Source organism: Sceloporus occidentalis, unplaced genomic scaffold, assembly GCF_023333645.1.
Source record: "Sceloporus occidentalis isolate IW3139 unplaced genomic scaffold, rSceOcc1.0.p SCAF_311, whole genome shotgun sequence".
NCBI classification, from domain to species: Eukaryota; Metazoa; Chordata; class Lepidosauria; order Squamata; family Phrynosomatidae; genus Sceloporus; species Sceloporus occidentalis.
Genome location: NW_028317291.1, coordinates 582,238 through 606,678, shown reverse-complemented (window position 1 = coordinate 606,678; position 24,441 = coordinate 582,238). Strand labels below are relative to the sequence as shown.

Genomic DNA, 24,441 nt, shown 5'->3' with positions numbered 1-24,441 from the left:
AAGTTCCCTGATTAGCACCAAGGAGGGCGGGATAGGCACATGGCTTCTCCTGTTATTATTTCGCATGCGTACTAGCGACACCCATTTTGCGCATGCACCGAACCGTCACTTCGTCTCTTTCTAATTCCCGCCTGGCAAGCCCCGCCTTCTGGCTGTGAAAGCGGCCGCAAGGCATTGTGGGAGCGGCTGAGGCGGTAAAATGGCGGATCTGGCAAACGAAGGTACGTGTTGATACACAGTGTTGTGCTTGTTATCGGGCCTTCGGGCGACAACTTTACACTTCGGGGAGTAGCACAGAGTACTGGACGCTGCAACGGCTCTAAAATGTACCCTCCCAGCCTGTCTAGACTACTGCACCCCGGGAGTCTGATTGTTAGCCTGGGGGCGCGGTTCAGGAGAGTCCCCGGTTTGGAAGAGGCCTAAAGATGAATCCAGTTCGGGGTCCTCCTACTTCGTGTCCAAGTAGATGTTCTCTGATTGCTCTCATGTTGCAGTGATACACATGGTGAAAGACCCCTGCACGTGCACCGAATAGCCCATCGATCGTTAGTTTGAGAGCATTACTTGTTACGATAGCTTCCCTTTCTTAACGTCAAGAGAGACCATGAGTTGGCATCTCATTCTGGCTACAAGCATGTACGTTGTCAGAAGGGAAATCAAACATTTCAACTCTGCATCGTCATTTTATGTGTCAAACTTTTGTTAGGGCTTCATAGGTCCCAGTAATGATCCATGTACACCACATTTATGGGCAGAGAGCTTACCATGGCCAGAGGGCTTCAACGCAGTTTCATATAGAATTCCATATCAGTGACTTTAGTAATTCTTAATTCTCTAAGTTTGAGATCATCATGCATCTGCATGAAACAAATGATCAAAGTCAACTTCAGAGCGTATTATAGTAAGTCTTCCAGGTCACATTTATTTGTGTATTAATAGATGCTAGAGTTGCCGCCTTTAACATAGGCTGCATCTCTGCTAAGGTACAATAAACACTGATTGAAAACAATAAATAGGTAACTTACAGGTAGTTTTGATTGACTTAAGTTAGGTTGAAAGCTCTGAGCTTTAAGTCCCTGTTTAGAACTGAAACGGGTTAACAGAAGCACATATTAGCACCTGAAAAAAGTTTTGCATGTTGACATATCCCCAGCTCATGGCCAAATGGCCATGGTTGATTCCACGTATTTTTTTGCAGTTTTTGTGTATTATCTGTGCACCTCTGCTATGAAAGTTCCCACACCCCAGCTTTGTTCTACAGATATAATGTGGGCACCTCCACCCACGGTGAGAAGCACTCATATACCCCTTGACGGGGACCCATCTTGGAAATGAGGGGCAATGTTGTTGGGTCTCTTCTAGCGGGGCCCAGAATAATACACAAGTTTTTTTTTTTGTTTTTTTTTAAATTTCCCTCCACATTCATGGCCAGTCTGTAAGCTTTTGTGTTCTTGCCTTGTTCCTACCCTTCCCACTGCAACTGAAGAACCTTTAGTGAATAAACCCTGAAAGGATAAAGGGAGAGTTTGCAGGAGAGTTGTGTTCCTTCACGTTAAATAAGTTATCCAGGTCCAATCCGAGTGTGCTTCTGCTGCAGGAAGAGCTTGGATGGCCATGCAGAATTAATTATACAGACTCAGCTCTTCACACAGTGTTGGTCTTTTATAATGAAGTTGGGCAGTTTAAATCTTGAAAACCCTCCTGCCAACTCTTCCCGTAGTGAATAAACCTCTTGTGCGCTTACATTTGACACATCCAGTGATGTAATCCTGGGTTGGTTATATCATCTGTTTACTATTTTGACACAATTGTTGCAGGCAGTATAGACGTCCCTAACTGACAAATGCAAAGTTAGATATGACTTGCTAAAGCATGGGATTTATTTGTTACTTGTGTGTTTATCTGAAAGGGTTCTCATGCAGCACAAGTAATTAAAAACTGCATCGTTGTTTCGTAATCTTTAAGATTCAGTAGCAGTGTTATCCTACCTGTGGTACAAAAACCCTTTTAGGGAGCTGTTATACTCATAAAGAAACCTTCCCTGCTTCAGATACTTTGTTGGAAGTGGGTTGAGAAGCACTGTGTAATGGCTTTGGAATGGTACTATTTATCTAGGTAGCTAGCAAGTTCTAGAAGTAATTTGCTTCATAATGGAAAAGACTAGTGTGTTGTTTTTGGGGTTTTTTTTTTTTTTTTTTAAGTTGCCATTGGAATTTTCAGAAAATGCATCGTACCCTTTGAGGCGCAGTGTTTTGCAGGAGGCATGGTGGAGGCATGGGATGTCTTTCCTCACTGCACCTGCAGTGAGATATGATTACATTTCAAACAAAATCTAGTTAATATGCTCTCTTGATCTAGCTCAGAATCACATTTCTCACTGCAAAACGGCAAGCGAATGTCAGCAACCTGATCCCTGCCTGCAACGATCCAGTGTCGGTGTCCCAGAGGAAGCGTGCTTCAGAAATTAGAAGACAAGCTGTTTTCTCATCATAAAAATGTCTGACTTCTTTAACCCCTTCAAGACCGGGACGTGCCTGGTACTTCCTGGTCATAGGTCACCGCCAGACCGGGACGTACCAGGTACGTCATCGATGATGCGCGATCCAGCGTCGCTATGAATGCTGGGATTGCATTCCCTGTCTAGCCCTTTTGTACCAGTTCCTCATCAGTTGTTAATGATTTATAATCTTGTCCTCCATTTAAAAATGAACAAATGAAAGGTATATCCAAAAGGTAATCTCATGTAAGATGTTGATGTTTAAACGTCATATTAAAGGCCACTCCAGTTGAATGCATAATAGGAGTTGAGGCCCCTTTTAAATCTACATGTGTCCCTTTGTGAAATGCATGCTTTATAATCCCCTCCCCAACTATTTTGCACGCAGGAGGTATGTTTGGACAAACGCATCTCCCTGCACGTGCTATGCTTTACCCCAGTCGGCTCCGGAGCTTGCACTGTGAATGTTGTGTGTAAGATCTGTTCTTACCCATGCGCGCATGCACGGAAAGCACTCACTGTGATTTTAGTGGGAGCTGTTTCCTGACTCTGACAGCCAATCGGTGGCAGGAATCTACAGACCACTGAAGAGGTCTGCAATTGCCCAAGGTATTTTTTTTTTTTCCATAGGCCCCCCTTTTTGCATATTAAATAGTATTTTAATACGCATTCAGCTTATTAGGGCTGTCAGGGGAACTAAATTGTACCTTTTAACTGTAGTAATTGCAGTTAAATAATGGTAACTTTTGGCTGCCTTTTTTTTCTTTAAAAGTACGAAACACAAATGTTGGCAAATGAAACCTGCCCGTGAAATAGAAACTACTGTACGATTGTTGAACGTGATACTTTATTTCTAAAATAATACTTTTTATCTTTTTTCCGGTAGTGAATTGTCTTCAGTATTCTGCCACAAAGCATCTGTTTTTTTTTCCACGCAGTAACGTTTTGTTTCGGCGCTATAGCTGAATTTTTATTTTTTGTGCAGCTAGTTCTATAGTTTCTTCATAAGGATCTTTATAATATGTTCCATTTTCATAAGTTAAAGCAGTCACTGTATAGTGGGAAAACGTGTTCCTTCCAATTTTTTTCCTAGACGCAGCCACAGTAGACGGACACTTTCAAGGGGGTTGCTTGATTTATTTTTTATTATATTTTTTTTACTGAGAGGATTGCTCCTTCGCAGCATTAGAAAAACTGCTGGTGCATTCTTCTCAATGCAACATCAGTCGCTTGCATACAATGTTCTGCGACAACCTAGGCCTGAGCGGACCAAAAAAATGATTTCATCCAAACAAAATGTTCTAATTCTAAAATGTTCATTAGCAAAAGATGATTTCAGGATCTTTTTGGTAGGCCTACTAATACATTTATGATCTTCTGTTGCTTAATGGCAAGATGCAGAGATTTAAGTTTGCACTGATGTGGTACAATAAGGTATTTCTTCTCTGTAATAGTTGCTCTACCATTGTGCCCACCTAATTACGGTACAACTGGCTGACTCTTATTTCTTTTCTTTAGAAAAGCCTGCTATAGCACCTCCTGTGTTTGTGTTTCAAAAGGACAAGGGGCAGAAGGTAAGGAAGGTGATTGACATGTCAAATGTTTGTAAATATCTCATCACCGACTGAACTCTTAATTGGCTTGACCCAGTTGACAGTATTTTGAGTTAATCTCGTCCTGTAGTGCTGTGTGGCCACTTCAGCCATTGTTTCCAGGGCACACATGCGTTGTGCTGACCAGCACATGTAAATTGCTACGTTGCCGTATGTGGGATGTATAAACTGACAGAAAACGCATATGCTACAGTAATGTCTCCTACATACTGCGGCATTTTAAAAAAAAAAATGTAAACTTTTTTATGTGCTAGTCAGCAACACGTGAAATGTATGTTTTGGGGAATAAATGGACCGTATGGAAACCCCAAATGTACAATAAGTTATGGGGGCAGCATGGCTTTTACATATACATATTTTAGTGCTGTTTGCAGTGTACTTCTGTGGTCTTCTTGATTTATATCATTAGTGCATAACTCCAGTCTAGGGATCTAAACAGGGCGTAAGATTTGATTATCCCAGCTTGAGCACAGGCAACCCGCGTAAAAATCATGGGAGGTCTAATTGTAGGTTTCCTTGTGAATCTGTGATGTAATAGCTGATGCCTTTTTTATGCAGTCCTATTGTATATTTTATTTGATATTGCTTATGTTTACTGCATTGTCACATTTGACTTCATATTCCAGAGATCTGCAGATGGGTCCAGTCCAGAGCAAGGTGAAGGTAAAAAAGCATTTACAGCATGCTTTTTGCTGTATGAAATATGATGCATCATGTAGCAGTTCATGAACTTGGAGACCTTTTGCAAGCATTTTTCAATATATATAATTCTTGATATGAGCACGTATGAACTGCAAACCCACAAAAAGTTTTGGTTTAAGTTTGGCCTAAAAGTTGTTTGTTCACATTTTGTTGATTTAGTTTCTTATCCAACACCCCCTCCCCAAAAAAACCACTAAACCTGTTAGGTTGTACATCTATATATGTATGTAATAAAAGACCATGCACTCAATAAGATCTTCAACACATAGAGAATAGGCAAGCTAGATAGGCTCTTACCCTCTGTCAAATCTTCAGTATTCTCTTGCCAGTCATGTGGCTTTTCTCGGCCATTCCATATTTAAATGTGATGTTTCACTTTCTCCAAATCCCTATGTTTACAGTTCTGTACAAAAAATGCTAGCAGGGGTGTTTGAGGTTTAAATATGAAATATGAAATATACACAAAACCTGCCTAGTGTGTATAGAAACAGGACAGCAATCTTCTGTTTCTCGCAATTATGATTGTGATTATTCGTCCTGATTGAGTTACTGCTGCTTTGTTGTTAAGTTACTATTGTTCATCCGTTTAGGAAACCTTTGTAATAGTGGTTCTAGGAGAAGGGCGATAACTTCAGAATCAGGACACAAATTTAATTAGATTATACCGACCCCCGCCTCAATATGCCGCTGATCTCGGTTTCCATGGCACGGATTTTTTAATAAAAATTGCTAATAGTAAGGATTGGTAAATTTATTTAGATATTGTTAATGATGTGTTGGTATTAGATCCACTTTAACCATGCCTAGATGCTGTGGTATTGACAGCCTAATTTTTGTCTTGCATACTCCTCTGTTCTACATACCTGCTCTTCTTCTTCAGATTCTGACAGAGAGGATGGAAGTTACTGTCCACCAGTGAAACGTGAACGTACCTCATCTTTCTCTCAGTTCCCACCTTCACAGTCTGGTAAGTTTGCAAGATTGGCAGTACACTTGGCAAACTGTTGGGTGATGCTACAAATTGTTGGTCTACCATTTGCTATTTATTTTCGCACCTGCTACAATCTGCATGAGAACTCCATTAGAACATTTAATTATAAAAACATACTGCTGTCTGTCTTCTCTGCAGTATCTAAGAACAATGTCTTCATGCCATCCAATTTCTGCCAGCCTTCCACCGGTAACTCTGATTCAGAACCAGGTGAGCACTTTGTAAGGTTCTTATAGATATAATGGCTAGGTAAAGACCAGTTGGTTGCCCATACTTTGTGTATGAAAAATGGTAGCCTTCCTATAAATGTAACTAGGATTGTAGTTTTACTTGCTGCCACTAAATGGGTTTATTATATTTCAGCTGGCTTTTTTTTTAAATTTTATTGTTTTAAATAGTCTTTGAGATTCTTTTCACTTACTATCAGTGCAAACAATAATAATAGTTGAAGTGTCCTGTACCGAAATTTTTGTGTACAATCAAAACTCTCGTACAGATGTACTTGTTACCCCTTCAAAGCTAGAGTCATATCAATTCCATGAAAGAACAAGTCCACAGGGGGCAAATTGAGAACTTTTTTTTTTAACACTCTGCCTTCCTCGACTCTTGCGTCTGATTTGTCTCAGTTGACTGTAAAACACGTTAGTGTGTGTTAACAGAGTAGATAAAATGGACTGGATTTTTGAGATACAATAAGACGCCATCTGCAATGGCAGTGGTTTTTACTTTGTTCTTTCCTATTTTTATACTTGTAAAAACGTTTGCCACCTCCAGCACCCTTGAACAGATCTTTTTTTTTTTTTCTAAGCTCATGGGAGGTGTGTCCCAGCCATTAACAGTAATGACAATCTGCCGCCTATTATTGATATTCCTAGTTCAAAAAAAAATGGTTGCCTAAAATTTCTGAACTTAAGGACCCTGTACTAATGGAGCCAACGTATCTATGCTGAGAAGGGCCCAGTCTGCACCACCTGAACACTGAGAAGAGGGAATGATAGCTGATAGGGCTTTGTGGATTTGTGTAGTAATGCTTCTACCCCTGCAAAGCCCAGTCGATGGTGCCTGAGTAATGACAGAAAGGGTGCCTACTTGAAAAATATTTTCGCCAAAATTTTGATGTCTTGGTTAAGTAGGGATATGGGCCTATCTGAAGAGGTCCTTCTAGGGCTTGAGGAGGTGTGTTATCGATAAAAGTAGCATTGTACAGGGCTGACCTTGGGTGCCAGTAATTTATAATATTAGGCTGATAGGCCATCACGACCTGGTGCCCTGCAATTTGCCTGAGATTTGTTCATTTGCATGATCCCTTTCTGAGCTGTGTGCATTTAAGGCTTCATGTTGCTTGATGATCAGCTTAGACCTTTGCTTTGCTTTTTGTGCTAGGTCTATACCAACAGTGCTATGGTCGTCATGTGTCCTGTATGGGCACTCAAAGAGCAATAAAGGGTGCCGATCTCCCTCGTGTCTGGTCTGAGTGCCATCTGTCTTTAACATTTTGTGGATTCTGTGGCACAGTCTGTTTAGTTGGGCCAAGGTAGAGCGGTGTTTTTCTGGTTTGTTTCCCAATCTAAATAACTTGTTTCTTGTGTACTCCAATCTAACCTGAACCTTCTCCAGTAAGAAAGTTTCAAGCAGCCCTTTGCCGTTAAGATATCACTCCTGAAAGCCCATTGTTAGCTTTATTAAGTATATGAAATGTTTCCTACCAATCCTTGCACTGCTTGGCAGTGTAGGATATTATTTGACCCCTCATCACAGTACAGCATGCTGTCCTCATCGCTCTAGGTTATCATACATGTAATTTGCCCAACTGTTCTCTAAGTGGCATTTAAAATTGTTGCTATTAAGAGGGGAAACCCATTGTGGACTGTGCGGTGAACGCATTGGGAGAGCGTCGGCCACACGGATGCATGCTCTGACACCACTATGCTCACGATTTTGAAGAATTACCATGGCTATCAAGTTATCAAGAGTAGAGTTAGGCATGTGGGCTCTTAACATGCCTGAGTGAGTGATCCGCCAAGGATCAGTAAGTTGCAGGTTGTGAGTAAAAAAAAAAAAGTGCATGGGCTTGTCTCTGTAAAGTCTTGTGTCTAGAGTTGTTCAAGTCAGAGCCCCCCCCCCCCCAAAAAAAAATCAACTTGAGAAAAATTTATAAGCATTATAATGCCCCCTCATCTTATATTTGAGGTTGTCTTATAATCACACCTGATTACAAGACTAACATCCAGATCCCCGGCAGCCCTGCAGGGGACCTGAATCCTCCTCTCTGGCAGCCAGTGGACGCCTGTGCGATGCGTGCAGTCAACTTTTGCCAGGGCTTCTATGACGGAGCACAGGGAGGTCATGTCACGGAGCGCCAGCGTGACGTGACCTTTCGGTGCTCATTCATAGAACCCTGACGGAAGTGCAGAGGTTGTCTCCGCGCATCGCACAGACATTCACTGGCTGCCCCCACTAGACACCAGGAAGGCTGAAGCACAGGGGACAAGTCTGGGATGCATTGGTAAGTCTGGGGGGCAGTGTGGCAAATAGGGGGGTATAAGGCATATCTGGGGGGTGGCAGAGTGGCAAATAAAAGGAAATAAAAACAAGGACATTTTTCTCAATCTTAGTTTTTATTAAATATGAAAAAAATGTACTTTTGAATTAATATTTACTAGTAAAAAATAGGGTAGTCTTATATTCAGGCTTTTTCATTTTCTTCTAAATTAATTTTCAAATTTGTGGGGGGGGGGGGGTCGTCTTATAATAAAGCAAATAGGTAACGTATCTCCCTATACCCCCCTCCCCCAACAATTGCTGTGGAGGCTGGGTACTTTCCAAGTTCCTTTTGAAGGACCCCTGCGACTGCTGTTCTGCCTGTCTGGCGTCCGCAACACCGGTCGTGTGCCACGCAGACTTCTGGGAAACAGACACACAGTCTGCATGCTGCCTGACATGTCAACTGTCTAGGGATCCTGCTCCGGTTCAGCTCACTCATGCAATATCAGTTGGGTTATATCTCCTGTGGAGCCCAGGACACAAAGCTATCCTAAAACGCAGCTGCTTTTAAAGGCTCCTCCCCGTGTTTTATTTTTAAGCTAAATATCTCTGGAATAATCACACTGACCAACACAAAGAAAAGGCTATAGTAGTCTATAGGTAGTTTTAATAAATGTGTTTAATAGCTGTGATATTATCACCAAAAATTTTTTATAACTTTTGGTTATGAGTCTTAAGACGTTTAAAATGTATTTTTGTTCTTCAGAGGAAAAGTGCAGTGGATTCAGGCTAAAACCCCCTACACTTATCCACGGTCAGGCTCCCAGTGCCGGTATGTATGTAGGATCTTACCATTTTGTAATCATGATTAAAAATGGGTATAGCAGATTGATTTCTGAAGGCCTAACATTCATGTTTATTTGGATGTAGTTGATGATATGAACCTAGTTTCAAGAGAACACTGTCTTAAGTCGGTGTTGAGAGGCCAAAGTCCACCTAATAGCTTTAATGAAAGCTGTAAAAAGAATGACTGTGTAATTTTAAGTACTATTATGTATCCACTTTGTTTGCCATAAATGTGAAATGTAATATGCATGCTATACTTCATACAGCTTCAGTGCCCCTGTCTCCTTTCACACAGCTCTGCTTCATTTCTTGTATCTTGTTGTCTTGACTCTTGACGAGCTTCCACAAAACAGCAGAACTTCTGTGCACACCCGCTCCCCCGATTTAAGGAATGGGGAGAGGCTGTCTTCTGTGCAGAACTACCCCAAGAAGCCCCAAAATTTCAGTGCTTTGCAGAGAAAGCAATACTTTTCTGCACCCCCTTTTTTTTTTTTTTTTTCTTTTTCAAATTTGTCTGAAATACTCTGGCTTCTTAGCGTACTTCTGCAAAAGAACAGAGTCACAGGGACAGCCTCTCCCCAGTTTCTCCTATTGTGGGAGAGGGTGTGCTCAGAGGCTCTGACCTTTTGCAGAAAAGTGCCGGTGATAAGGGGGAGAGTGTATAAAGTAGGGAGACATTGAGAGTGTGAGAGAGCATGAGTGATTGAGGATATAAGCTTTTAGCTTTCTGGTTGTGCATGCGTGTGTTTTGTTTTGTTTTTTGTTCAAACTTTATGGGTGTGGTCTGTATTTAGCACAACACTGTATATTGTAGGACAAAATATCTTTGCCTCAATGTGTCTTAAGCGTTGTAACTATAATACTTGTCCTCTCTCTGAAGTATGTTAAATAACTTGGTGTTGATGCAGTTAAACCAGTGGGGTCACATTCAGAAAACAGCAAGCAGTTCGCAGCTCGTAATGCTTTCTCACATGCCAATGATTACACACCTAAATGTATTATTCAAAAGTGCTTATACACCTAAAATTATTGCTTCTTTAAGTTATGTGAAAAGGATATAAGCTCGCCTTTTTTTGTACGTTTTCCTCAGTGGGTTAGACTGAAAAATTTTTTTGATGCCGTGTGCACTTGGTGGGGTCATTTAACCCCTTGATGACAATTGCCGGTCCGGGCACGTTGCGGAAAATCAAGGCCTTAACGACAAATGACGTGCCAGGACCGGCACGTCTTTAAACGGGTGCAGAAAGCGATCTATTTTCGCTTTCTGCACCGAAACGGCGTTGCTGTAATGCCTCGACCTCGAGGCATTCAGCAACGCCATGATCGGCACAAAGGGGCCATCTCTGGTCCCTCCCCGGGGCGTCAACATCCGCTATACTTTGTATGGCGGCGGACGCCCGTTTTAAAAGCGTTTAACCTAAACTTAAATGGTGTCGCTGGAATGCCTCGATCAGGAGGCATCCAGCGACACCAAACACTTACCTCTCAATGGGCTGTGACCGCTCCGGAGAGCGGTCACAGCCGCAGCTGCTGGTGATCTTCGCCATCTGCAAGATGGCTGCGGCCCGGGAAAAAAAACAATAAAGAAGAAAAAGTTCGCTAGACGGTCTCCAGACCCTCTAGAGAACTCTGGCTCCACTTGCAGGTTGAATACAGGTACTGCATTCAACCATGCAAGTCAATGGAGCCCAGCTTTCTAATCTCAGTGTGATTAGTAAAAAATAAAATTAACAATAATTAGAAAAAAAACAGTAAAATGTAAAAATAATTTCCCACTGATGTCACTATCAGGGGAACCTTCAAGTTGAGAAAAATTAATTTTTTTTAAAAAAAGGCAAAAAATAAATAAAATATATATCTAAAAAATATATTTTTGTGAGCAAGTCCTAAAATTAGCATATTAGCTTAAAACAATTCTCACATGGAAAGAGTTAAAATACTGGCATATTAAATGTATGATTTGGGTTCAACGATGTCCCAATTAACACTGGGGGAAGGATGGCCACACATGTAATTTCCAATTAGAAAAATGCACACGTACCTAATGTGGCCTTTTAGTTCCCCCAAAAAATGACAAACCCATGCATGTGGGGTATCACTGCGCTCAGGAGATGTTGCTGAACACATATTGGGGTGTCGTGTGACAGCGGCATATACCAGGAGCTGTAAATTCATACATAACATTGGTGTGTGTGGGAAAAATACACACAAAAGAATACTACTGCAAACTTTGAAAAAATTCTGGTGGTAAAATGTGTGCATGCAAAGAGTTAAAATACCAGCATTTAAAAAAGCCTGGGGTGTCTAGTTTTCAAAAATATATGGTTTTGTTGGGCACACCGAAATGGCCCGGCTCAAAGATGTACCAAATAGGGCATGGGCAGTGGATCGCCAAACGCCAAAGTTCAACATTGAAAAATGCGCATGCCCCAAATGTGGCCCTTTTGCCCCCAAACAGCCAGGCAAAATCATTCATGTGAGGTATCGCTGTACTCAGGAGATGTTGCTGAACACATATTGGGGTGTTTTGTGATAGTGTCATATACGAGAACCTTTTAATTCATACCTGAAGTAAAATGTGTGTGAAAAAACAAATGCAAAAAAATGACTACCACAAAGTTTGACAAAGACTGGTGGTAGATAAGGTGCATGGAAAGAGTTAAAATACTAGCATTTGAAATACCCTGGGGTGTCTAGTTTTCAAAAATATATGACTTGATGGGGTAAATTGCATTGGCCGGCTTCAAAGATCCCCGAAATGACACATGGGGGGGGGGAGAGAATTACCAGGTTCGGAAAAAATGGCTTTGAAATAGCAAAACGCTACCTGTACTTATTGCCCTATAACGTGTAGAAAAAAGCAAAAAAAACATAAAAACATTGGGTATTTCTAAACTCAGGACAAATAGTAGAATCTATTTAGCAGGTTTTTTCATTACCTTTTATAGATGAGTAAAAGATTTTTCAACTAAGTTAGAAACAGTCATTTTTTTCTAAATTTTTCACCATATTTTCTACTTTTTTTAAAAAACAATATCTAATGTGTGTGGGTTCAGTAAACTTGAAAGAAGAAAATTACAGCTAAACACGAGCAGCGCAGAAATGTTAAAAAGGCCATTGTCACGAAGGGTACAAAAAGTAAAATCAGCCTTTGTCACGAAGGGGTTAAAGGATACCTTTTATTTGCCGTATTTGTTATGCTTCCTGATGTAGTTCACTACATTGCATTTAATCCGAAGGTGTTGCTATTTTTTCACAATAATATTTTGTATACTAGTGGTTATTTCTGAAAATTCCAGGTCTCCCTAGCCAGAAACCGAAGGAGCTGCAGCGCAGTGTGCTACGTCCAGCAGTATTACAAGCTCCCCAACCCAAGAGTTTCCCAACATCATGTAAGCAATGACAAAATTGCGTGACTAATTCTTTGACCAATGAAGTTTGCACAGTATGGAGAAAGCAAATGCACTTTAAAAGAACACAATTTAAGTACAGTAAATATCTAAGATCCAACTGAAAAACACAGGAACATTTTTTTTCCTCATAAGAAAGTGGTAATCCTTATTGCATTTAAAAGTCTAGAACTGCAAACTTCCATCTTGCCTCCTACTGTTGTCTGCTAGAAGACGAGATGATAAAAAGTGTAATTTTTATTTATGGAGATATTTAATGTACATTCTGTGTTTCTTCCAGTTTTTTTGTGTCCTATCTTCACGTTGTCTGACACCTTCTCTTTCCCTCTAGTTCTCAGCAGTGGAACAAATGGTGTCAGTTTGACCTCTGAAACATCTATGTCCTCCCCAGATAGTACAATGAGCAATCCATCGTCTCATCAAGTTACTTCAGATGCTGAGATAAAGGTGAACACGTCTTCCTTAGGGCAGTATTATACGCATAATGCACTGTGCATTTTTTTAAACTGCTGTAAAGAATAATGCTAGTGTTTTTTCCTTTCTTTAAAATGTATTTAAAGCTTGTAGCAGGGACGCTTTTGAAGGAACAGTCGTGTTATTTTCAGAGCTGCTTGGCCCTTTTCTGTTAATGAAACACTAGCCTGCATTTTATTTAAACAGCTTTATTATTATTATTATTTTAGGACGGTAACATTCAGGAGTCTGACAGAGATGGCATTGAAGGCTCAGAACGAGCTGATCAGAATTCCCCGCAGTCATTTGTATTTGGTCAAAATCTGCGGGACAGAGTGAAAGTAAGTGACCTACTGCTGGGTTCCCTCCAAAAATGTACTGGCTGTTAAGAACCACCCTACCGTGTTATGTTTTATTACTTGGAGTAGTAACCATGGTAACTGCATGACATCACTCAAGCTATGGGGTGCTGTCATTCCCAACTTCCCTGCTGCAAACTCACTGGAAATTGCATCATTGCAGCAGAACTTGATGATGTGTCAAGTAACCATTTTAACTGCTTCTGCTTTTGATTTTCTGTTATGTCAAAAACTTGGTAAATCATATATTTTTAAATCCACTTTGTTGCAGCTGGAAGGAGAAAGGAAAGCATCGGTTGATGGGGAAAACGCAGGAATGCAAAATGCAGACGCTCCAGCACAGACCAACTACTTCCTGCAGTACATCAGTTCGAGGTAAGGTCTGTTAAGCCCATGTTACATGTATACCAGGACAGGTGTCTTAATGACATTTACACATAGTTAATGCTAGCCATGCCACTCCTGTGACATAAATCTCTGCTTGTAAATGCTGAAACTGTAGATCCCCCGAACAATTACAAACAAAGCTATAGGTATTTTTAATTAACTCTGTTTAAAAGCTATGTGGAGACTGTATACGTTGGTGAAAGCCAGCATACCTGTCTCAAACCCCCCCCCCCCCAAAAAAAAGATTCATTTTTAGAAGATGCCATATTTAGCATTGATAATTCTTCATAACCTGCTCTATAATGTCTGTAGTGATACTTGAATGTCAAGTGCCTTAAAAACATATAAACTGGTGGTAATATATGAAGCTGTTGCAAGACTGCATTCCAGTGTCTTCAGAAATATGCAATACCTTTTACTTAGGATGCCACAATATATCACACTAGCTACATACTAAGTGCCGGTTTATTTAGTCCCGTTTTTAAGCAAACTCCCCAAATAATTTTACATATAAATTACGCCACTTTTTATGGCGTCTTTTTTGTGTGCATTCATCAGCCGAATTAATTTTCCCAATGTCACAAACAAGATAAACCACACCATAGTGTTCTAAACTGTCACAGTGGTAAAATACTGAAACTTTTTGATACTTGTTATCAACATAACCCCTACTAATACTACTACTACATTCCAGTAAATGAAACCGCTTTTCTATTTAAGTTTTGGTTTGTACAAAGTAGTAACCTTTGTTCAGAATGTAGATAAAAATTGTAACTGTTTGTATCTTGCGTAATTATGCAGTTATGCGAGAAGGTAGGTAAAAACAACCTCCCCCAAGTGACCAGAGCTTTTTTGTCATTTTTAGCATCTTTGTTCAACCATGATTCCACTTTTCTATGTTTAGTGTACCTGCACAAATAGTGTCTTCTTGTATAGTCTGTCTTTATTATGTCAAAGTTTTTTAAAAAAATTGCACTTTTACTTTTCCCACAAATAAGTTCCCACTGATTAAAAATAATAAATCCTTATTTATGTCCAACAACCTCCTCTGAGTTAAATAATCCCCATTCATGAGTTTTTTTTTTTTTATTTATTTTTTTTGTTTTTTTAATTTTGACAAATGCTCCTTTACATTCTACATAATTTTTTCTTGTTTTTGAACTTTGGATTGCGGGCGAGAGGTTTTTTGGCCAATATGTTTCTAGTTGGAGGGGGTTTTTTTTTTTTTATTTAAACTTTTTATTAAGTTTTTTTTTTTTTTTTCCCCCCCCCATTTGCTTGGATCCTTTCGAGGTATTTAAAGACCTTGTGGATCTCTCTTAGAACTAAATGGATGCTCCTTAGTATGTCCCATGGTTTTTGCACCATGACATCATATTACATCCTTTGTCACCCAGGGCTTTTTTCTGAGGATGCAATGGTGTGTCCTATGTCACAGACAGGTTAACCGTGAGAGGAGTAATCAAACATTAATGTAAATGCATTGTTTCATTTTGTGTATGCGCGAGAGCCAATCATGTTTAATGAAAACATCCCCTTTATGTAAAATTGTGTGTTTTTGTTTTCACAATGAAGTTCCTTATGATTAAGTCCTTTCTTTGCAGCCTAGAGAATTCGGCTCATAAAGCAGAAGCAGCCGGCAACAAATTTGTTTTTGGGCAGAACATGATAGAGAGAGTTTTGGTGAGTGAGTGTTCTGTGTATTTACTCTCGCTCTGTAAAAACTTGCAGAATGTACAAAATACTTCTATACGGATTGTTTCTTGTTTTTAGATGCTTCAAATGTGCAGGATCATCTTTCTCTTATCCACACTGCTTCTTTCCAACAGTTTTATACAGCGATGGGGAAGGTGGCTACTACTTTCTAGAGCTGCCTTGGCACAGGCTTATCTTATATGATGGTTAAGAAAGGATGACTATATTTTGTTTTTAAACAAAATATTTAATTTTTTGTTAATTGACTTATTTAATTTCATACTTAACGTTAACTCATGCTTTTTAATCGATAAGGCTATAATATAGGTGTCCAACTTGAGCAAAACCTGCATCTCAGATCTGAGTGAAATGCATGCGTATTAAGGGATTGCAGACCCTTTTAATTTTTTTAACATCCCAAAATTATCTGATTCAGTAAAATTTAGTTTTTTTGAATATGGAAAGAAAAATAAGACGTGCGATAGAGCACAAAACCTACTGAAAAGCAATATACAACACGAGGACACCAAAAAAAACCTGTATAAACACCCAACGGTGCTACAAAAATATATATTGCACTTGCAGAAAATTTTATATATATATATATATACCATACATACATACCACAAAAGAATCCTACCACACCTTCCTTAAACAACATATTATAAATACTGTGGTGTAAATAAGGATCTCATCCTCAAAACAGGGAAACTCCTATAAACTTGTATACCTTATGTGAAAAGAGTTCTACACAAGCCCTTATATTAAAAAATATTGTTTTATTGTACAAAAATTTTTTAAATATAAAAACATATACAGTATTACGTAATTTAGACAACAGAGGTTTCAGGAAACTAATCAGAGCATATGGAGGAGCTATGGTTGCATATGCATAAAGTGCCTCAAGTGCATGTAAACAATGAATCAGTCATAAAGTGCTTAGTCATTCCAATATTATTTCCTATTACTCACTATGGAGTGCACCCATAGATTCTGTAAACATGTAAAGGACTTATAACGTTTTCAATAAATACATAAGTAATCCAAACGATCAAAAAAAATGTCCTAAAATTGCTGTAGTGCTTACCCATATTAACCTCCACTTCCCCTATGCCGTTTCGTATACCGAACTTGTGGATAATAAAGACTAAGTGTCAATGATAAAAACCATACAAATCACTGAAATAAAATAATAAACAGTGTAAAACTGTAGCCATTAATTAAATGTAGAGAGTAATAATGGTTGAGTATACAGGATTCTATTTGGACTGCTGTATGTAGGAGCGGCACGTGCTCCCATTTTGTGTGTGTGTGTGTGTGTGTGTGTGTGTGTGTGTGTCTCAAATAGTTCCAAGGATTGATTTTGTTTTTTTTTTTTATATTTTTTTAAACCTTTTTCTTCCAAAGTGATTTTGAAAATGGCAATCATCCATTTTAATTAGATAATGTCCTCTTTACCCATTGTACAGTGCTGTGCAATATGATGGCGCTATATTAAGCAATAAATTATAATACTGGGTTTCACTTCACAAATGATATTCCATTAACAAAACATGGTTATTTATTGAACTTGTAATTGCTCATTTATTAGATGCTCAGTCGCACTGTATGTTAATATAGGTGTTTTCTATAGTTTTATATTTGCTTTATTTCCTCTCCTTGATCACTTTTGGTTAACTTCTTTATTTTGGGTGTGCAGAGTCTACCCAAAGCCGAGACCAGTTCAGACAGCAACAAGGAAAATGCAGTTTTGGAATCTGGATCGGAGGGTTCTTCGCTGGAGAACACGCCAGAAAAATGTAAGGAAGTACTGCAGGCCAGAGGTTAATTCTGGGTCCACATTTCTATCTTTCAGGCTTTGTGGGGTGAATCAATATGTAGCCAGACAATGTTTGCAGAAGGGGCTAATTAATTTACCAAGCTTATTAATGTAGTATATTTAAGTTGCCTCATTTTTAATCTGCAAAGCTTCACTTGATGGTATGTAGCCCTAAGTAGCATACTCATTCACGTGTAGTGTAGGGGCATAATTAACATTTCATGTCTCTGTGAATCCTTTCTTCCTCTTGTAATAAGTTATTTGTAATAAACCAATGATTGTCCTGTAAACTGGAAAATGTCATCTATCAAACACCTTTTTGGGGCTCTTTTATTTTGACTAAATTCCTTTTTTCAGTAAAGCAATTGTGTTTTCTTTTTAAATTGAAGCTAAAGACATTAATGAAATTACATTCCAATACAGGATCTACTGCTACAATTTTTCTGTAAACCGTGGATATCCGTCTGTATATGAGGGATTGCACTAGTTGATGCAAAAGTCTACTTGGCTCTGTTGTGTTTACAAGCTCAATGCTAAACCTATGAATTATTCTGAATACCGCACATAATTTTAATTAGATTTTCTGTTTTCATAGTTTATAACAGGAAAACTAATGCTTCTACAAGTGCACATAAAAACAAAGCTTGCTACTTCTTACACATTACTTTGAGTTGGATTTGCATAAGTCGTCATTTCACCAATGTACAGCTAATAAATGTTGATAGATCTCATCAGTGCAGGAAATAAACCGCTCTGGCCCCTGCAGGTAAATCTGAGAACGACAGCAGGTCATGGATTCAGTGTGCTGGTTTATGCTTAGATGGCGTTTCATTGAAATTTAGTAATAAACTGCTCACATGTGCAACTCTCTACCTGTGAATATTTTATTTCCTCTGTTTTCTTAATCTCTGCAGCTAATAACATTTCTGAATCACTGGCTGAATCTGCAGCTGCTTACACAAAGGCCACTGCTAAGAAATGTTTACTGGAGAAAGTGGAGGTTATCACAGGAGAGGAGGCCGAAAGCAATGTACTACAGGTGATGACCTTTGAGCTTTTGTTTTGTTTATGTGTAATTCCAAAAAGAGTTGTGCCCCCCCGTATGCAGACACATTTAAAATGCATTATAAAAAATGCTGCAGTAAGCTAGCAGAGGGCAGACAAAAAATATTCTGTTTCTTTTAAGGACAGGCCATTTGGCTATTGCTCGGACAGAAAAGACACGTCTCACCTTGGTAGCCAACTTCTGTATAGTACATCTCCATAAGCAGCACAAACATCCTACAGACTGTCTAATTTAGAAGCTCTTTAAATCTTTAAAGCTCTTTAGTTGTAAGTAGAAACACAGCACAGTGTGGTTCAAACGTGGTATTCTTGAAGCACACAAGCTGCTCAGTACTGTACTGGACAATGTCCCCTTTAGACAAATACCTGGTCTCTTCTTTTTCACTACTGGTCAATTATTTAAAGACCAAGATGGCAGTATTTGCAGGCACAGGACACGTGTTTATACACTTTGCAGACTTTGTGCGTTAGGACATGTTATTTAGCTGTCCACATTCCCTATCCCGTTTTAGATGGGACTGGTGGTACTTGGAAAATTAATACATTTTTTCCACATTTGGGTCCCTTCTTGAGATTAAAGTGTGCCAAATTTAAAAGCTAAGCATTTTTTTTTCTTGATTTTCACACAGATCCAGTGTAAGCTGTTTGTGTTTGATAAGGTGTCCCAATCCTGGGTGGAGAGAGGCCGTGGCTTACTGCGGCTCAACGATATGGCCTCCACTGAAGATGGCACTTTGCAGTCTAGGCTAGGTGAGTGGGTTGTAATTCTCTTACTAAATATGTAAATTTCAGAAGAACTTGTGGGCCATAATTATAAAGCACTGTTATGGGGGGGGTAATAATATATAAACTTTGAAAACACCATTATGGCTAGGATTTTCGACTACATGAAATGTTTTCCGATCAAGTGGATTCACTGGTGATGTCACCAGGTCGAAATCTCTGAACTTTCTCACGCATTTAATTTTTTTTTATTTTTATAAAAGGACCATGACGTACTGGATACTCGAGTACTAGTGGTTTTGTGGCATGTAAGAGGGTTGCTTTCTATTTACATTAAGGGAATAATAGTATTGTCAGTATTCCAGTTTTCATTCCTAGCTTTAACCTCAATACACAAATTGTCAATTTTTCCAAAGATTCATGCCATGTCCTTATCAAAACCACTGTGCCTTTCATTTGTCAAATATCAAGGCAGAATAATACTAAAACATCCAGTTATATTATTGGCTTGTTTTTAAAAATCTACACCCAACAAAATATCGACTTTAAATGCTAAGCATGAGAAATCGGCTTACTGTTTTATTTTTTCCCCGTTTTTTGGTTTAAGTTATGCGCACCCAGGGTAGTTTAAGGCTAATCCTCAACACCAAACTCTGGGCCCAGATGCAAATCGATAAAGCCAGTGAGAAGAGTATCCGGATAACTGCAATGGATACAGAAGACCAAGGGGTCAAAGTCTTTCTTATTTCGGTGAGTGGGGCCCAAACAGTCTTGAAGATATATTAACGTGCAAAATCCGAATTCATCATGTAGTTAGAAATGACAGAAATAAAATGTATTTATTCTCTCTCTCTCTCTCTCTCTCTCTCTAGGCAAGCTCTAAAGATACCGGACAGCTCTTTGCGGCATTGCATCACCGTATTCTTGCCCTGAGGAGTCGCGCAGAACAGGAAGTAGAGATAAAGTGCCCTGAACCGGTTGGGGAGGTGACCCAGTCCAATGAGGAAGACAGCGATGATGACGTCCTGACCCCAACAGGAACAGTTGCTGGAGGTAAAATGTGGAAAAACTATTTGGCGGGTGCAGAGGACAAGCATAGAAAAAGATTATTGCTTCAGTTACACTGTAGTATATGTGTACTTTCAGCAGTTACAAATATTTGTAGCAGTACGTATTTTAAGATTGTGTGCAACTCCTATACTATTAGAACTATTTGTGTTGTATTTAAATGTGTTAATTTCAGCATTGTTGCAGAATGGTTACTGATGTATCAAAATGGTAATAGATAGATGAAGGGGATTAATCTGTAATATTCAAGGCTAACAGCATATAATAGAACTAATGTTGCTCTTTTTTTTTTACTCTCAGTTCCCAGTGATGAAGGAGACAAGCCACCTTCCTCCAGTACATAGCAGCCACTTACCAGTAATGGCCCACCTTGCAGGGTGGCGGTCCACTGCTACCTTTCCCTCATGCCTCTTGGAGTATTTAAGACCATCTTCTGATATCAAGGCAGGGTCAAGGACAGACTTTTCACCTGCCCCAGGAACTGTTTAATCTTTTGTTCATGTTAAACACAGCAGATAGAAAAAACTTTTGGGCTCCCATTTTTTTTTTATTTTTGAAGGGTTAAACGGTATTATCCAAACTTAAGCGCATTTTTCAATACTTGCCTGGATGTCTGCGAATATAACAGCTCATCATATTGATGAGCCAACAGAAATATTTTCTCACTCCTCCAGCTACAAAAATCTGAGTCCTCTATCAACACTTCAGCTGTTTTATAAGCAGGAATATTAGTTTGTTTATTGACAGCCCCTGGTCCCCCCCCCAAAAAAAGTTTGTAAATAATGTTCTCTTCCACTTGGTTGCTTTTATTTTTTTGATTCCATTCCCATGCTGGAGCCATGTGATACCTGAAAATGTACAGAACCTTCAAGTCTTTCTTGGATCCCTTCACCATTTAAGTCAACGCCTCTTTTGCATTGAAATAAATATTCCAGCCACATAAACTTTTATGTTGATCTTGATATAGGAGTCACCTTCTTCCTCTCAAGACTGAAACCTGTTCCTTATAAACTGAAGTAGTTCTTCACCAGTCTCCTTTTCTTATTTTTTTTTTTCCTAAGTGTAATGTTGTGCTTAAAATTATATATATTTTTTGTTTTTATTTTTGGCATAATATGCATCTGTGTGATGATAAAGTGAAACATTTCTTGTTTTTTTTTTTTTTTCTGTACACATATTTAAGGGACAACTGTGAGGAATTATCTATTATAATAGCTTCCTTTTGTATGGTCTATTCACAACATTCTTACTCCTCTGCCTTATGTGCTCTTGTTTCAACCAATAGAGCTGTGGCAATTAAAAAAAATAAAAAAAAATAGTAATGGTAATATGAATATGGGTTTTATAAAAGCATGTGGGTTTCTTTACCCATTTTGTGCAACAATGTGAGCTTTGTGGCTTTTTTTTTTTTTTTTTTTGCCTTTTCATCTCCCCTAATTGTGACTTAAAGTCCAGGTATTTGTCATTGATGCATCAATAGATACAACCTTCCCCTTTTGGGCTGAGATTTGAATCCTCATCTCTTGATGTTTATGCTTTAGTAGAATCCACTGGTACAGGTTTATAAGAATGTTCTGTGTTTTCATGCACCAATAACATTATACACAGGGTTTATGTTTCTTCAGATCGTGCTGTGAGAGCGATGTGTTTTACGAAAATAACAGAACTATTCATGTCATTACGTATCTTAGGATATGCTGCTTATAGTGGACATTGTTTATTGGTAGAGGCAGGCGATACAACCAGACAAATGGAAAGAAAAAACAAATCTGCATTTTGGGGGGCTTTTACAAGCACACATTTTGTTTTATTTTGAAACCATTTCCGGGAGTTATGTTTTCAACAAACTATTGTTGCGCACTTCTAAAACATGCTTTTAAAACCCTGTCGTTGGAAGCCATTACTACTTTTTTAAGATCCAGATAACCTTGTATAAAGAATTTGATTTCTATTGAGTGTTAATCAACACACACATTTTTACAAGGGACTGAATCCCCTGCTGCTTTTGTAGCTTAATGTACTAAAGCTGCTTCAGTGTGTTCCCTTTAGCATTATTGTACATGTATTAGGATTAACTGAAAGGAATCCTCTTGCATTTCTTGGTGTATAGGGTCATGCTGATGAAGTTTTATGCTGATTGTTAACTAAGCACTTTAAAGAAAGTGATACAATCCAGGAGGGGCGAACAAGTTTGTAACGAGTCTGACAGATGCAGCTATAACCGCTTCCACTATGGGGAAGGCTAAAAGTTGTACGGAAACTGGAAACCACTCTAAAACAGTGTGTTGGACGGAAAATTGGACGTATGAGAAGTAAAAGCTCCAGTTGATCTCTGTGGGTTATGCGCCATAGATTAACATGGATTGATTCACTGTCTAAAAATATCCTTTTTTTATATTGGCATATTTTAATTATTGAGAAGGGGCTATAGAGGAACAATAAAGTGTATAATATGAATGCATGTTGGAAACTCTTTTAGGTATGTATTGGAAAGCTGCATATGTCTTTTTTTCTTATGTAAAAACTGAGCTGTAGGGATGGGGTGGTGTGACATCTTTTAAAGCAACGGTATCCCCTAAATCCGAAGAATTCATTTATACGCTTACATAAAAAATACTACAGCTGTACGGATGTTTTGATTTTCCGCTGAGTTCGTGTTGGGGTCTAGTTGTGGTTTGAAGAGGACACAGACTGGACAAACGAAAATAATATTATTTGGCTTGTTTTCCCATTTGCATCCCTCATTTGTGGCATAAACTAGATGTTGGCTGATGGGCAAGTCCAGCCCTGCCTGTCCCATGCATTGGGCAATAAGATGTGTATTTGGGCCCTGTCATGGAAGGTGGGTTGTTTAAGCTTAACTCTCATCCTGTTCCAACAAGCCTGGTAAACCCAAAGGTGATGGACTTGAGTCCACGTCAGCTGATCCGGCACAAACTACAGATCTTCAGTTTAGTTCCCATATTCTGCCTGTACGTAATGGTTATCCTCAAATTGTAATCAACCATATAAGGTTTTAACTGTGAAACTTTTGAGTTACTATGGGCTTTGTTTATGGGTTAAAAAAAATAATCTGGTGCATTTGGTATTCCAATTTTTTTGGGATAGGGTAGTGTCATTTTTGTTCTGTGTTCACGTTGAGGGTAATGGCATATTTATACTGCTTTCACCAGACACCCCCTCCATCTAATATAATTTTTAGTGAAATTCTACCAAATAAGTGCTGCTTAGTGTTGCCCATTTTGAACTTTGCCTGTGGGATAAATGACTAGGAGAACTTGTATACTCCGTAGTAAACTGCAAGTGGCAGAAGATCAGGAAACAGCTTCCCTAAACCACTTACTGTTACCACTTACTGTTAATTACAGGCTAAATCAAATTAAAGGGACATGGTGACAATTGATTCTGCCATAATCCAACAACTATTGTTGGCAAGCCCTGAGTTAACCACTTAGTTAAATATAACCTTAAGTAAAATTTTTAATATTGTTCAGAACGCGATCAAAGACAGTACTTATATTTCACGTACAGAACTGGTCATGTGTTTGCTTAGCTAAATCAGATTCTTCTGATAATTTTGTATTGTGCTGGGCTTTCTTTATGGGTGCAGAAGAGCCGGCCTTTTATAATGCATGGTGATACAAGGGAGATGAAGTGCTCAAAAGTCTAAGGTTGCTTAGCAAGGTGAATGAATGCTGGAAGGGTTCATTCCTGAATAATGAAATCTTGCTAGGTGAGTAAGAAGTGAGAGCGCAGGAATGTGTGTTGTGCCGTTGCCTATACGGTGCTTCTGCCAATGCAGCTGCTTGTGAAGTAGGGGAGCAGTGTTCCCTCTTCCCCATATCATATTAAAAGCAAACTGGTTGAACACACAAGTATAAAACATTTTGTTTAGTTAGGTTTTAATGTGTTACCTTGAAAGCAATGTATGAGAACGCTGCCTTGTTTTATTGTTTTGCTGGAATTTCCTGTGTGGGGAGCGGTTTGGTGAATGTGAGTTTAATATGGAATGGTTTGAGAAAGCAGAGTAGAATAACAATAATTTTGAATCTTTCCAGTTTTATATATAAATTATACATTGGTATTACTAGTATTTATTAGCAGCTTATTTAAATACTGTATAATGTTATAATGGAATTTTATGATTCTTTTTTATGATTATGATTTTTTTTTAAAAACTTTTTTAAACTTAATGGTGGTAGCATAGGTGAGAAACTGTAAACTATTTTTGAAAAGCCATTTTCTATTTTGCCTGTTCTGTGTAATTACTGAATGGCAGAATTAAGAGTGGTCCAAAATATAAATAAGAGATAAACTTGGAAAATGAGG

The 24,441-nt window shown here is 38.8% G+C and overlaps 1 protein-coding gene across 1 annotated transcript; it reads left to right on the top strand.

The window, feature by feature from the left end:
• Nucleotides 1-199: 199 nt before the first annotated feature.
• Nucleotides 200-20,456, top strand: LOC149274920 (ran-binding protein 3-like). Its single transcript, XM_089505111.1, has 17 exons — nt 200-221; nt 4,016-4,071; nt 4,737-4,773; nt 5,693-5,779; nt 5,942-6,013; nt 9,054-9,119; nt 12,433-12,525; nt 12,875-12,990; nt 13,227-13,337; nt 13,627-13,730; nt 15,347-15,425; nt 17,137-17,236; nt 18,171-18,295; nt 18,951-19,071; nt 19,652-19,794; nt 19,917-20,097; nt 20,413-20,456. The coding sequence occupies exons 1-17, from the start codon at nt 200-202 to the stop codon at nt 20,454-20,456; spliced, it is 1,557 nt and encodes a 518-aa protein (XP_089361237.1).
• The last annotated feature ends 3,985 nt before the right edge of the window (nt 20,457-24,441 follow it).

What these genes read in the sequence shown, in the direction of transcription:
- LOC149274920 (XM_089505111.1), top strand. Translation starts at nt 200, where the DNA reads ATGGCGGATCTGGCAAACGAAG. An exon ending in GGCGGATCTGGCAAACGAAG is followed by an intron (nt 222 to 4,015) that starts GTACGTGTTGAT and finishes TCTTTTCTTTAG; the next exon opens with AAAAGCCTGCTATAGCACCT. An exon ending in CAGTCCAGAGCAAGGTGAAG is followed by an intron (nt 4,774 to 5,692) that starts GTAAAAAAGCAT and finishes CTTCTTCTTCAG; the next exon opens with ATTCTGACAGAGAGGATGGA.